General features: G+C 39.9%; 1 protein-coding gene across 3 annotated transcripts in view; it reads right to left on the bottom strand.

Moving 5' to 3' along the window:
* Positions 1 to 15,296, bottom strand: part of dpep1 (dipeptidase 1) — a 67,970-nt gene that overhangs the window by 11,453 nt on the left and 41,221 nt on the right. For all 3 annotated transcript variants that reach the window (XM_052028357.1, XM_052028358.1, XM_052028356.1), the window contains 5 exons: positions 9,308 to 9,434; positions 7,522 to 7,654; positions 3,920 to 4,070; positions 3,446 to 3,515; positions 2,127 to 2,303 (listed from right to left, as the gene is read on the bottom strand). In XM_052028357.1, the coding sequence (XP_051884317.1) occupies positions 2,127 to 2,303; positions 3,446 to 3,515; positions 3,920 to 4,070; positions 7,522 to 7,654; positions 9,308 to 9,434 (658 nt within the window). The remainder of the gene's footprint in view (positions 1 to 2,126; positions 2,304 to 3,445; positions 3,516 to 3,919; positions 4,071 to 7,521; positions 7,655 to 9,307; positions 9,435 to 15,296) is intronic.

Raw genomic sequence — 15,296 nt, 5'->3', positions numbered from 1 at the left:
GTCAGTGCAGGGTACCTCTGTGGCCATTCCACTCAATAACATCAACTTGGATACTGTTGGGGGTGGGGAAACAATCTATCAGAGGAAAGCCACAGTGGCCAGGTCTCTGGCACTGAGTGTGGCTCTGTGGCTCAGAAGGGAAGGGGTGGAAGAGGAGTGCAGTAGTGATAGGGGATTCATTGATTAGGGGAACAGAAAGGAGATTCTGTGGATGAGAACAAGACTCCCGGATGGTATATTGCCTCCCAGGAGCCAGGGTCAGAGATGTTTCGGATCAAGTCCACAGCATTCTTAAGGGGGAGGATGAGCAGCCAGAAGTCATGGTCCACATCGGTACCAATGGCACGGGCAGGAAGGGTGACGAGGACATGCAAAGTGAGTTCAGGAAGTTAGGTGCTAAGTTAAAAGACTGGACCTCCAGGGTGGTGATCTCAGGATTGCTACCCGTGCCACGTGCTAGTGATGCAAGAATTAGGAAGTTAGTGCAGTTTAACACGTGGCTAAGGAGATGGTGCAGGAGGGAGGGCTTCAGATTTTTAGATCATTGGGCTGTCTTCCAGGGCAGGTGGGACCTGTACAAATGGGATGGTTTGCACCTGAACTAGAGGGGGACCAATATCCTTGAGGGAAGGTTTGGTAGTGCTGCTCGGGGGGGGGTTTAAACTAGAGTTGCAGGGGGGTGGGAACCAGAGTGGTAGGGCAGCAAGTGGAGAGGCTGTGTGAAAAGTAGATGTTAAGCCTACAAGCAAAGGCAGAAATCAACTGGTTGATGAGCATGGTGGAACCAATGTTCTTAGATGCATTTACTTCAATGTAAGGAGTATTGTAGGTAAAGCAGATGAACTCAGAGCATGGATCGGCACGTGGGATTATGATGTTATAGCCAGAGAGGGTGAATGCGTGCAGGCTTTTTCCCTTAAGGTTGGGTGAGACTAGAACTATAGGACATAGGTTTAGGATGAAAGGTGAAATATTTAAGGGGAATCTTGAGGGGGAAACTTTTTCACTCAGAGGATGATGCGAGTGTGGAACGAGCTGCCAGCAGAAGTGGTAGATGCAGGTTTAATTGTAACATTTAAGAGAAGTTTGGAAAGGTACATGGATGGGAAGTGTTTGGAGGGATATGGTCCGGGTGCAGGTAGGTGGGACTAGGCAGAAGATCAGGTCGGCATGGACTAGATGGGCCGAAGGGCCTGTTTCTGTGCTGTAGTGCTCTTTGAACAGGACTAAACATCGCCAGCATGTTCTACCTTTCTGTTAAATTCAGACTGACGTGTATTTATACTCCATTTAAATGTCACATGTACCTTCTTGACTTCCCTCATCTAGTTTACTGGGATGGTCTGAGCAGGACCTGCTGCAATCAATGCTTTTATTGTGGGATCAGGACAAGCATTTCTGCTCTTCCCATCTCAACTTGAAGATGTATATTTTTGAGCTAGATTGAAGTAGTTCTTTAAGGAGCAATGTCTTAGGCTGTATGTGGATTTGGCTTTTCTGAATACAGCTGGCCCGGTGAGGAAAACCCACTGCATGTTCAAATTCACCTCAGTTCTCATCTCTCCTCTGAATCATTTCACATTACAGCAATACTGAAAGAATTGATCTTACAGGTAAAATTTATCTTTGTTTCTTCCCAGTCTTTAGTCCCGTCTAACTAACTTTACAATCCACTGCAAGTCACATTAAGAATTGAGCGAGGGTTTGGACACATTCCCAAGGAGGAATATATTTAATTACACAACACCTACAGCATAGCTTTGAGAGCTGATAATCCAACAACTGTCATCATTGCACCAACTACATGCTCATATTTATAATTATACATGTACAACCTCTGCAGATTTTAGGCTTAAATTATTAACAAGATAATAAGAAATTCATAAAAATATTTAGACTATGAAAGCTTTCTGTTATCAAACATTCAAATGATGTTCAAAATATTCCAAATAATGAATATATTTGAAAAATCACTTGCAAAACCTTCTGTACACCTGCATCTCTTAATGAGGGCTGGGGGGGGGGGGTGGATTTCTTCACAACTTTACTGCAATTTTACCAAAACAACTTGATAAATACATGACATGATCCTTCAAAATCTGCATAAAGTCTGAATAAAACCTTACCACTTTTCTCAGAATGTCATCTGGTACATTGCGTTTATGGTTACACAGGGCATAGGCACTTGAGTGACTAAATATGACAGGAGCCTTTGAAACTTGCAGGACATCATTCATTGTCTTGATAGAAGTGTGCGCTAAATCAATGATCATTCCCAGCCGGTTCATTTCTCTAATAATTCTCTTAGATAAAATGAAAAAGAATAATTCCATCATTTCACTCAAAACATGGCAAAAATATTCATGAAATTATTTAGAGTTTATATTATTCTGATTACTTGTAATACTTCACTAGTTTCATGCCTGTCTGGCCCCACTTAATGCTTATTCTGAGGTGCTTTTTAGCTCAATAACATCTCTGGATATTAGTTTGTGAACATTGCTGCCCCAATTATCACCAAAATAATGTAGAAAATTACATATTTGGCTCAAATGACTTGAATAAAGAAGGACTATAACTTTACATGATGGTCTTTGCCTCAAGATGGTAGCATTTTTCCCCCCAGGTATTGCTGTACAGTTTCAGGTCCACTATCAGCACAAATACAGCAGAACTTCAAGAACTCATCTGCCATCATTTCAGATAACTAAGGAGAGGCAAAGGATATCGCATCATCTGCATTGCAAAATAAATCTTTTAAGTAAATATTTTTAACTTTGAGATGACTTTTAGAATTTCAGGGATTAAATAAAAGCACTTCCACAGAATATTCTTTCAGCAAACTACTCAGTGCTGTTCCTTCCCATGAATACGAAAACAGAGTTACGCTGCACTGTTCGAGGATCTGAAAGATATTACTATTGAAAATCCATAAATGAGCTTGTTAAAAAGTAGGAGTACAACCCTCCCTCACACCCTTTAGAGTGCAGAAAATCCGGGGTGGAATGTACCAGGATTCCCAACAAGTTCTCCTGGTGGACAAGGAATGTGATACCAGAAAGAAATCCCTCTACATTTTTTTTTGTTTAGCTCATGGAGCAGACTCGATGGGCCGAATGGCCTACTTCTGCTCCTTTGTCTTGTGATCTTGTGTACATATTTGACAGATTTTTCAGGTTGTGCAGATGGAGGAATCTGAAAAAAACACTTCTCATTTTGGTCTTAATAGCGTCACAGGCAATGTGTTTGAAGGAGAATGCTTGCAGGAAATGACAAATAAATCTGCCAATTTCTATTGCAGACTTTGCCCTTTAAATTTTGGGAAAATCCCATCGGTGTGTAGACTAGATTAAATTCTAGAAGGCTTGCAGTTGTAGAAGCTTTACATTGTATAACACAGAGCCTTCAAATTAAATACCCTTCAACATTCATGGCTGACACTAACCTTTCCATAGTCAGACAGTCCATTACTCTCAGCTGGATTTTCTCCCATATCTACAAGCCAATTATCAGCCCTGAAAGATTAAAAAGCTGTGCTATAATTTCTCAAACATGGGATAAAATCAAGCAAGTTGGCCCTTGTGAATTGAATCTTTATACCAATTGTTTTTCATAGACTCAAGCAGGTTTAAACAAACAACATAACATTTTCTATAATTTGGCATTGTCTCTAATAGGCAACTATTCATGGGCTGCCAGGGACCATAAAAATTCTGAAATTGCTCTCCATAAATAATGAACCTGGGGTTCAACTTTAATTCCTGGTAGAAATGGACATGTCCTAGAAATATTTTGTGTTTCATTCTGCCCTGCCAACTTCACTGTTGTAATTTCAGTGCGCATAGATTTGGAGATCAACATAAAAGAAATAGTGATCATCTTTAAAACAAACGGAAAAATTGTCTTAATTTCACCTTACCATGGTGTATTACAGCTATGCGTGAGAGTCATGTAGCGTACACCCAGCTGGTAGAAGATGCGTAGTGTAGCCATGTTACTGTCTATGGAATGTCCGCCCTCCACGCCAATTAAACTGGCCAGTTTATGATTTTTGAAAGCTTCTTTTATCTCTGTATTTGAAAGGAATTGTAGGTTTTGTGCAGACATTTACTTGGATTCAGATGGAGTTCACATTGTACATGTATACTTAGCAAATCTATTTCATGAGACTTTCATGTCTTATATACATCTCTCCTCATTTAATTGCAAAACATACTTCAGTGTTTGGTAAATACACAGTAATTGAAAAGTTGGAGCATATCTTATTGTTCAATTACTTCTTCAAATAACTACACAGATACCTTTTTGCTCTGATTGATAGGGAACACCAACCATGAGTGAAAAGTGTCAACAGACTTTGTTGCTGGACTATTTGTCAATGTTTAATAATTTCTCCTAATTAATACTATCAGAGAGAATTATTTTTAGTTCCAATTCCTTGTTAAGGTCTTTAATAACCTTAAGGCATTTTATTTCTTTTCAGAACTGAGATTTGTGGCGGGAACTATTGGAGCTTCAAAATGGAAAGGGTAGCTTATTGGGAAAATTGCGGACAGACTGCTTGGGATTTTCTGTCCACTGTGGTCGGCATGTGACTCAATGAACATTTCTAACTTCCACACTGAGACGTGGAGGTATGGAAAACACCTGACATTTCTGATTAGTCACCTAATGTGCACAAATCTTCAAAGAGGCATGGCACCTTAGAAGATTCTGGTAGGTGAGATTAAGGAAGAAAGCAATTTTGAATCAGACAATACAATAAATGAATGTTACATAGGAATTATTTTACCTTGGTCTGTGGATTCAGGAGCGGGGATGGGCATGGTGCAGTGAAGCATGAATGAGAGGAGGAATTGCCTTAGGAGTGAATGGTGCATGGAAGGTAATTGGCTTATAGATGGTGCAAACCCTGCACAATTGCATCTGTATCATCAAGTTCATGGCTGATTTTCTACATCGACTCCATTACACAGCATGATTCCCATAATCCTCAATTCTCGTCATATCTAGAAATCTATCAATCTCTGTTTTTAATGAAGTCAACAACTGGGCATCCAGAGTCCACCAGACTAGAGAATAGCAAAGATTCGTCAGCTACTGGACAAAGTACTTGTCACTTCATTCCTAGTCTTAGTCTGAGACTACAAGCTCTGGTTCTAGACTCTTCACCAGGAGGAAACATCCTGCCTACATCTAGCCCTGTAAGAATTTTATGTTTCATTGAGGTCTCTTCTTAAACTTCTAGACTACAAAGAATACAGGCCTAGTCTGCTCAATCTCTCTTTATACACCAAACCCATCATCCCTGGAACCAGTCTGGTGAATCTCAGGCAAGTTTAATCATTTTTGGGGGGTATGGAGACCAAACTTGTACATAATTCTCCACATGTCGTCTCACCAAGGCCCTACATTATTTTAGTGCAATACATTTACTCTTATACTCAAATCATCTTGCAACAAAGGCTAATATACCATTTGCCTTTCTGATAGTGCGCTGCATCTGCCTGTTGGCTTTCAATGACTTGTGTACAAGCACATCTAGGTCCCTTTGAATATCAACACCACCCAATCTCTCAAAGTGAAAACAAAATAATTTGCTGTTTTGTGCATCAGAATAAACAACATTCTTTTCCGCAATATATTGTATCTGTCATGTTCTTGCCTACTCACTCAGCTCTTCTATAATCTTTACATCCTCCTTCCTATTCACAATACCACCTACTTTGTATCATCAGTAAACTTGCTATTGCTACATTTGGCCCCCTCAGCCAAATCATTGAAATATATTGTGCATACAGTAGTTGGGGCCCAAGCACCAATCCCTGCCATAACCAACTAGTCACAGCTTGCCAACCTGAGAAAGGTCCAGGTTATTCACATTCGTTGCTTCAGTCCGAAAACCAATACCCAATCCATGCCAAAAACCCCTATAGAAGATCAGAGGGAACTACCATTGGACTTGTGATTATTCCAACCCAGAGATCCCTCTTTCATGGTAAACAACCGGTGATCCTCAACCTGATACAAATCAAGTTACTCAGCTGGTGTCCCTTGCCCACACAACAACTGGTGACAGCCATGTCTGAGAGTCTCAGTTGTACTGGTTCCAAATGGGTGATGGTAAGAATGAAAGAGATAAGGATGTAATGTTTGCCACAATAAACCAGCAGGGAGAAAGGTTGCAAAATACTATGAATGACATAGCCACCCTCTTCAACACCAGCACCTCTGTAGTCAACAACATGGAACTGACAGGGATAGACCATGCCCTAAAGTATACTCACAAAAGACTGCTAGAATCATACAGAGGACAAAACAGATTCAGAAGTGTCTCCCAGAAGAGGAAGATATGGTCAAACACCTGGAGTAACATGCTGTCAGCATCACTGCTAGATTCAAGATATTCTTCTATATTCTTGTAAGTAGTCAGTTAGGGTTAATGGATAATGTAGATGTAGGTCTGTATAGGGACATGTTTTCGTAGTAGCCCACGGATTTGGTGGTGGGGGGGGTGGTTAGTGAGGGGCCATTGCTGCCCTATAAGACACCTTCAGAGTTTGACCTCCCTGGGACAGATTTCTGTCCAGAGGGCCCACAGGCAAGTATGTTAAGGATTGTTAAGCAACTTCAATCCAGAGTTCTGGGGGTAGAAGCTGTCTAAATCCCCTTAAATGTTTATATTCTTCTGAGTCTCCCAAGAGCTTCTACCAAAAGTTTCCCACCATGTCCCCTCTGTATATCTGTTTGTTCTGAATAAAGACCTGTTACATCAACAGCCCTGATCTCAGGCAACTTTATAATCCTCTTGTTTGGACATAATGCTATCTATAATTTCTCCACAAATGGACTTTTCCTGCTGGGTGTTTGTGCCTCAAAGGAATATATTTTGTCTGCAAATTCTACATTATTTCTTTAAATGCTAGCTATCGCCTGTCCACCATCATAACTTGCATTGTATTTTCCCAATCAATCACACTGCTTCTGATCAATACGCTGGGGGCAATGCTGGAAGAAACTGTGGATCTTCAGCACCAATGCTTCCATTGCTTAGTGGAGACACAGAAGACTGCAGATGCTGAAATCTGGTGCAAGACACAAAGCACTTGAGAAACTCAGCAGGTCAGGCAGCATCCAGGAAGGGAAGTGGACAGTCAATGTTTCGGGTCAAGACCCTTTATCTGGACTGATCTGGATGGAGTTCAGATTCCCTCTATAGATGCTGCCTGACCTGCTTTCTTCTTCCAGCGCTTTGTGTGTTTCCATTGTTTAGCTTGTACTATAGGAACATGAAGTTTTGAACTACTTCCTGAGAATTGAGTCACACAAATTAATATGCAAAACACTGCTGCATTAAAGGGAAAGATTTAGGCTTCTGCTCATTGTAAACACATGGTTGCCCAAAAGAGGATGTGGTGAAAAATAGTGTTAGGTTTAAGTAGGTTACAAGGTAAGCAATATCATAAAATATGCTGGTAGATTAATTGCAACTGTTGGCAGCAAATATTAGAAATCACTTACCATTGCTTGAACGTACACATTGGAAAGTTTGAGGGTACTTCTGACACATTCTGTGTATGACATCAATTTGCTCCAGGGTTTGTCTCACAGCGTCCTTGTACTGGGTGTTACATGGTGTATATGCAACCCAAAACTGGAACAACAGATTGTACATTATTTTCCAATTTAGAACTTGAAGAAATAAAAGTTAGTGTACAAGAATCAATCAGTTGCGGAATAGTATCAAGAAAATAATCAGTATGTTCAACTCTTTTTAGGGCATATTGTGTCTGATAAATTGGAATAAAACAGGGCAGGTGAGATGAATGGCTATTCCTCATTCTATTATTTCTTAATATCTTACAATCATAGAATTGTTACAGCACAGAATGTGGTTATTAGGCCCATCATGTCCATAACCAGCTCTCGATAGGGCTACCGAATCAGTCCCATTCCCTATGCCTTGTTTATGTCTGATCCTCCCACAATGGATAACCCCTTGTGTAGATTCTGGGCAACCTTTTTTTTATTGCCAGCAGAAAAAAAACAATTTGAAATCTGATTAGCAACTATAGCCAGATATTTGCACCCAGACAATGGTGATATTACTTTCAAGTGTAGGCTAGTTTTGATTATATTTTTCTTGAAACTCACACTCTCCATGTCGGGCTCTGTGGTAATAGAGATTAGTTTATGGTGGGTAACATGTGCGGAAGTTTCTTTGGTACTCACCCATTTAATTATTCAGAAATCTATGGCAGATTTTGAGGTGAGTCACGTTTCCAACACTCTTAAAGGAGAGGCACAGGAACGTGAAGCTTGGGCAGTAAATCTTTTGTTGGATTATACGGGATAGTGCAACCTCTGCTGCTTCACTTTAGCACACATATCCCACTATTTTACAAGGTTTCCTTCTCTTCAACTGAAAGGTTCAGATATTCAATTAGCAGAAAGGACTTTCTTCCAGTTCATCTGACACTCTATCTATTTATCTTTCTGCTTACTTTCCTGGCATGCTGCAATGTCTTCCAATAACATTTATATATGTTCATCTGCATATCAGTACATCCAAATTCAAATGCCATAACAATAAGTTTTAGTCCTAACATATCCAGAGAGAGATGGTCATCATTTTTGGTATTATGGATGGTTTGATGACCTGTAAGGCAAGTTATTACTCTGCTAACTCAGAGCATTTTGATTTCTAGCCATGATCAATGTTTGCATCTGCTTATTCTCATTGTCAATCCTATGTATTATTTTTCCCTTACTTTGTTTTCTCTATTAAGAGTGCTATAAAAATGTAAACTTTTAGATTATTTGGAATGAAACATGGCAAAAGCACATTCATCTGAAATAAATGGGTCAACTATGGTTCAATGAAATGCTTCTCAAGAGAACTGATTACAGCTAACAATGATAATAAAATGTCCAAGACTCTGGTGCTAGTGGGCAGTAAACGGCAATTTTGCATAAGTTTGCCTGAAAGGTAGATGTTATGGGTGATTGCTTTGAAAAATTTAATTGATAAGATGATGCTTACGTTTGATGTTAACCTGATGAAAATGTATTTGACAATCCACCATTCTCCCTGCCTAACATAGATTCAATGCTTCATTAAAACACATTACATTTCAGAAATGGCCATTTGCTTCACTTAGTCCATGTTGGCATTATTCTCCCTGTGACTAAAGAGCTTCCATCATACTTACCCACTTTATTGCTTTGAATTTATTTTTCTTCAATACAATCTGAACATGAATGTTGAAAATTGATACACAATTCAATGAATAAGTAAATCAAATACCTGGCCTCCTACAAGACCAGCTTTCAGCTTGGGGATATTAGTGTGGGTTCCATTCAGTTTGTTCAAATCCACTTTGCTCAGTTGGTTGTTGAAGCGCAGTAGAAGTTGCCAGGGGAGGTCATTGTGTCTAATTTTGGAAAGAAAAGCATTTAAATGTCAAACAACAAGATGGGTTCAGGCACACTAACTTGCAAATATTCCCTTAGAATTCCTCATAAATAGGGAAATATATAAAAAACTACGTAATTTCCAATTTATTTTGATAAACCAGTTCAGTAAATTGAAGAATGAATCATGATTCTTATGTTTCAGAAACTTTTTTTTTCCTTTGAATTTTGAATTCCATTTGTGGGAGTGTTAACATGGGGAAGTGCTTTTCAAAGTTGTGGAGGAACTATTATTTCTGTGCTTGCTCTCACCGAATCCCATAGCAAAACAAGATCAGAAGACCAAGAGCACTGGAATGAATGGGTCAATTTCTTTAATGAAAACATGATAAACCCTTTATATCCGATTGAAGATGAAATGGCATAATCATTTAAACTGCTTCAAACTCTATCATAGTATCACCCTCAGATGGTGTCAAGCCTCTGCAGTATCTGTATCATTAATATCTCAGCAACAAAGCCATGGAACTACATACATTTCACTTGCATGGATCACTTCATTCACTGACAATTTTCAGAACACTCTCAGGTTACTTCCAGCAATGGAAGCTCCACTGAAACCGCAGCAATTTGAGTCACCTGGCAATAAAACTCTGTGGACAAGTCCAGAAGACACAAGAGATTCTGCAGGTGCTGGAATCTGGAGCATTCAGATCTGTGTGTTGTTGAAAAAGTCCAGAATCCTGCTCACCCAAAATATTTTGGTGTGACCCATGACCCTTCCCTGACCATTTTACAGTCCTACAAGTTGAGACAAAGGCAAGAAGCAACATCATTTGTAAGCACCGGGGAGTAGATGCCAAGACACACAAGATCACAATTGTGGTGCTGCCCTGTTCACTGCTAAGTCCTGCATCTTGATATGGTCAAGGAGCACCTGCATGAAGATGGTCAATCCTCCACCTCAGGACACTGAAATCAACCCTAACCCAGAGGCTACAAACCCTATGTGGCATCACAAATCCTCTATTGGGTAAAGTCTAGCCAACAGTCTCAGGAGTGGATAGATTGCTTAAACCCCGGCCTGCAAATTCAGAAAACCTTCAATGAATCAGCAAGGCTGTAAGTTAGATCAAGAACACTTCTGCCATTGATCCACAAGTGGCCATTTTCTCCACTATACAGCTCAGCAATGATGCTATGAAAATGCCATCAGGCTTAGACCTGCCATGGAGAACATAAGCAGCAGGAAGCGATGCTGGATGACCCATGAGAGAGTGGCCATCTCTTCCAATGCTGGAAAATAAATTTCCTTCCTGGCATTCTCCTCCCAAATCCAAAAGGTCCATTAAACTCTTTCTCAAGAAGAGTTAAATTGTAAACTATTGGAGCTAGAGCTCACCTCTTCCCAATTATGGTGGTGGTTGTTGAAGATCAACCATCCCTGCCCTGGGACATCACTGCAGAGATTCCTCAGGGCAATGTCCTAGGCCCAGGCCTCTTCAGTAACTTCATCAATGACCTTCCTTCCTTCATAAGGTCAAAAGTGGGGACTTTTACTGATGATTGCACATCGCTAATTTTATTTGTAATTCCTCAGAAAATGAAGCAGCCCATGCCTGCATGTAGTACAGCCTAGATCACACACTGATAAGTGGCAAGAAACATTCACACCACCAGAGAGGCAAGCAATGTCCATCTCAGCTTGGCCATCCACCTTTGACCTTCAATGAGAATTACCGAGTCCCACACCAGCAACATCCTAGGGATCACTATTGTCCAGAAACTCAGTTGGGTTAACCACACAAGGTTGGGTATCTGATGTCGAGTGACTCGCCTCCTGATGTCCCAAAGCCTTTCCTCCATTGACAAGGCAAATCAGAAGTGTGATGAAATTACATCAAGTAGCTCATTTGACTGGCACCCAACCCACCGCCCTAAACATTCATTCACTCCACCACTGGTGCTCTGTGGCTGCAATGTGTAGAACCAACAGAATCCACAACAGTCATTCACCCAGGTTAACCTGTGATCTGTGCTCCCAAGCAGGCAAGGGCTTCAGATACAGGAAAATCACCACCTGCAGGTTCTTCTCCAAGTTGCACACCATCCTGACTAGGAAATATATCGCCATCCCTTCATCATCATTGGTCTAAATCTTGAATTCCCAACCCAAAAGCACCAGAAGGACTACTACAGTGCAAGCAAATGTCTCACCATCATCTTCTCAAGGGTAACTGGGAATGGGCAATAATTGCCGGTATTCCCTCAACACCCTCACCTAGAAAATGAATAATAAAAAAATGTTCCAGTTATCCTGGTCTGCAGATAGAAGTCCTTCCATGGCTGAAAATAGCTTGAACTTTGCATGGTTAGTGAACAGTAGTACAAACTGGTAAAGGACCAGACAGATGGAGAAGTGAATAGTATTATTGAATAGTGAATTGTCTCATCCATACTATTTGACTCTGATTTCCATATTTATACAACCTAGCTCCCCCCTTTTATCGAGGGAATAAAGTTGAAACCTTCCAATTTCTATCAAGGCCAACCAAATTGAGATCATCCAGATTATCTGATCCCATGATATCTCACTGTGACTACCCACTACCTGATTTTGGGTCTGCCATTGTCCTGCTCCGAAACAGTATAAAAGCAGAAAGTGATGAAAAACTGTCCCATACCCCCAAGGATCTCTATTAAGACCAGATCCTTGTCTAATCCAGGTCAAGATCCCAGAGCAAGTACAAAGTTCACATTACATTTTGAGATTGTCACTATCAAATTCAGCCCTTTGAGATGTGCATTCTCCCTCTATATGGCACATCTTCTGTGAGCACAGAGGAGTAGACAGGACATTGTGCACAGTCTGTTATTGATACTTGAGGAAATTCTGCGGTGCAATCACTGGCACTGGAAATTACTTATCAACTTTCTTTGTATTTTGTGACAATAATGAGAACTGTGTGTACAGATGTAAGGAAATATATCAAGAAAAAGAGAAACTTTGCCAAGAATTTTCTTAAAAGCTGCAGAATGCACCATAAACATAACCATCTTCATGTGTGATTTCATGGGTCCAGTTTAATGACATTTGAGGAAGCTTACATACTGTATGACAGCTTTGCAACTTCACATAGAAATTTGTTTTACTCACCCGTCTATAAGAGGAGTTTGTTTCATTAGCATCTCTGCACGCTGTCTGTACTTATCTGCAGAGCAGAGTGCACAAGCACACAACAGGAAAACAGTAATCCACATCTTCTATATCACAGACTTCTGTGGATAAGATGTAACTTAATGTGAACTTCCTGTTTTCTTCCTCTCACTTTATATCAGAGATATAACACTAGAACATAAGAAACAAGAGCAGGAGACAGACAGTCAGCCCTTTCAAGCCTGCTCTGCCATGCAATAAGATCATGGCTGATCCGTTTTGGCCTCAACAACACTTGCCCGTTCTCTCCCCATACCTCTCAACATTCTTGTAGTTCAAGTACTGTCAATTTTCACCTGGAATATGTTTATTTACCCCTGGAGCTCTCTGGGTAGGGAATTTAAAAGATTAACATATAATCACATATTCTGAAACTAAGCCCTCTAAGTTGTAGGTATCTCCATTAGGGAAAACATCCTGCCATCATACTAACCCTGCCAATCCCTCTTAGAATATTATATGATTACCTCTCATTCTTCCAATCTCAAATGAGTATAGGTTCAAAATGCTCAATGTTTCTTCACACATTAACCTCTTCATCTCAGGAATCAACCTGGTAAATAATCTCTGCACTGTTTCTAATACATTTCCTTAAATATGTATGCAGTACTCCTGGTGCAGTCTTACCAGCATCCTGTAAAGTTGCATTAGAACTCCATTCCCCTTGCAATCAACCTTCCTTATTACTTCCTCAACCTGCATGCCAAACCTCTGTATTTTATGCACTCGGAGACCAGATCCTTTTATAATGCTCCATTTCAGTAGTAATTTGCTTTCTCATTCTTACCATCCAAAGTGGATAACCTCACATCTTTCTGCATTACATTCTATCTGCCAACTTCTTGCTCAGTCATTTAACCTCTTAATATCACTTTGCTGTTTCTTTGTGTCCTCCTCACAACTGCAAACTCACCTATCTTTGTATCATTAGCAAATTTGGCTACAGTACACTCAGTTCCTTCATCCAAGTCATTAATGTAGATTCTAAACAGTTAAGGTCCCAGCACTGATCCCTGTGGCATCCCACTGGTTACTGATGGTCAGCCCAAAAATAACCCTTTCATCTAGATTCTCTGTTTTCTGTCCATGAGCTAATTCCCTTTTCCATGCCAATATACTGTATCACTCACAACATGTGCACTCCTATCTTGTGCAGTAACCTTTTATGTGGCACTTTAACAAATGCCTTCTTGAAATCTATCAGTCATCATTCACCCATGTTTGTTACATGAAAATCAAGAAATATTGCAGATGCAGGAAATCTGAAATAAAACTAGAAAATACTGGAAACACTCAGCAGGTCAGATAGTATTTGTGTAAGAGAAACAGAATCCAACAAACCATCCACAATCTCTGTAGCTATTTCCCTTAAAGGCTCCAGGATGCAGGCTATCAGGTCCAGCGAACTTGTCAGAACTTTAGCCCAATTAGTTTGCCTAACTTTTTCTCTACCAATAAAGCATTTTTAAGTTCTTCTTACAGACTCTTGATTATCTTTTACTGTTGGGATCTTTTCAGTGTCTCCTACTGTGAAGGCAGATCCAGCAATCTCTTCCATTTTTTATTTCCTAATACTAATTCGCCAGTTCATCCTCTAAGAGACTAACATTTACTTAAGTTATGCGCTTCATTTTTATATACTTTTAGAAGGTCTTAATGTCCTTATTTGCTTGTTTACCCTCATACTCTATCTTTTCCCTCTTTATTATGTTCAGTCACTCTTTGCAGGCTTCCAAAAATGTCTCAAATCTCTGGCCTACCACTAAACTTTGAAACATTGTTTGCCTTTTTTTTCAATCTAATACCATCCTTAAATTCGTCAATTATTCACGTATGGTGCATCCTTCTCAAAATGTCTTTGTCACTAGTTTAGCAACACTATGACCACTTTCCACTAAAATGGACTTTGTTTCTTTTTGTTCTAATTGTTTTGTTTCTTGTAAAAATAATTTATGTTTAATTTATTTTTTTTGTGTGAATGTTGCTTATATGATGCTATGTTCCTGTGATGCTGCTTCCACCAGTAATCTTTTTATCCTTATTCCTTGACTCCTTGCAAACTGATTCTACATTTTGAACTCGAAGCCAGTACCATTTCTCACCACTACAGTGATCTTGTCCTTTGTTAACAGACCAAGACCACTACCATTTCCTTTCTGCCTATCTTTCCAAAATGTTAAATACCCCAGAATATTCAGTATCCTGCCTTGGTCACCGAGCAACTACAGCTCTGGAATGGCCATCAAATCAAACCCATTTATTTCTATTTGTGCTGTCAACTCATTTATCTTGTTATGATTGCACATGCATTCAGATAAAGAATTATTGATTTTATCTTATCGTTCTTCCTTACCTTAATTAGCTGATCCACTCATATGCTTGTATGCTCTGCCACTTCCTGATACACTCCAGTTATTGTTACCCCAAGCCTTGCCCTGCAGAATTTTCTTTTCCTTTCTCTTTGCTCTCTTGAATACTCCTTCGCCAATCTTTTATTTTCAGCTTAGCTTTTCTCCCTACTGATTCTATCCTAAGGTTCCCATCCCTGTGCCAAGTGAGCTTAAACTCTCACCAGCAGCACTTGCAAATGCCCCATGAGGACATTGATCCCATTACTGTTAAGATGCAACATGTCTGGTTTGTAGAGGTCCCACCTCTCACAGAA

The sequence above is a fragment of the Pristis pectinata genome, chromosome 13 (assembly GCF_009764475.1).
Source record: "Pristis pectinata isolate sPriPec2 chromosome 13, sPriPec2.1.pri, whole genome shotgun sequence".
Classification (NCBI taxonomy): domain Eukaryota; kingdom Metazoa; phylum Chordata; class Chondrichthyes; order Rhinopristiformes; family Pristidae; genus Pristis; species Pristis pectinata.
The sequence above is the reverse complement of the archived record's forward strand: the minus strand, read 5'-3'. Positions and strand labels throughout refer to the sequence as shown.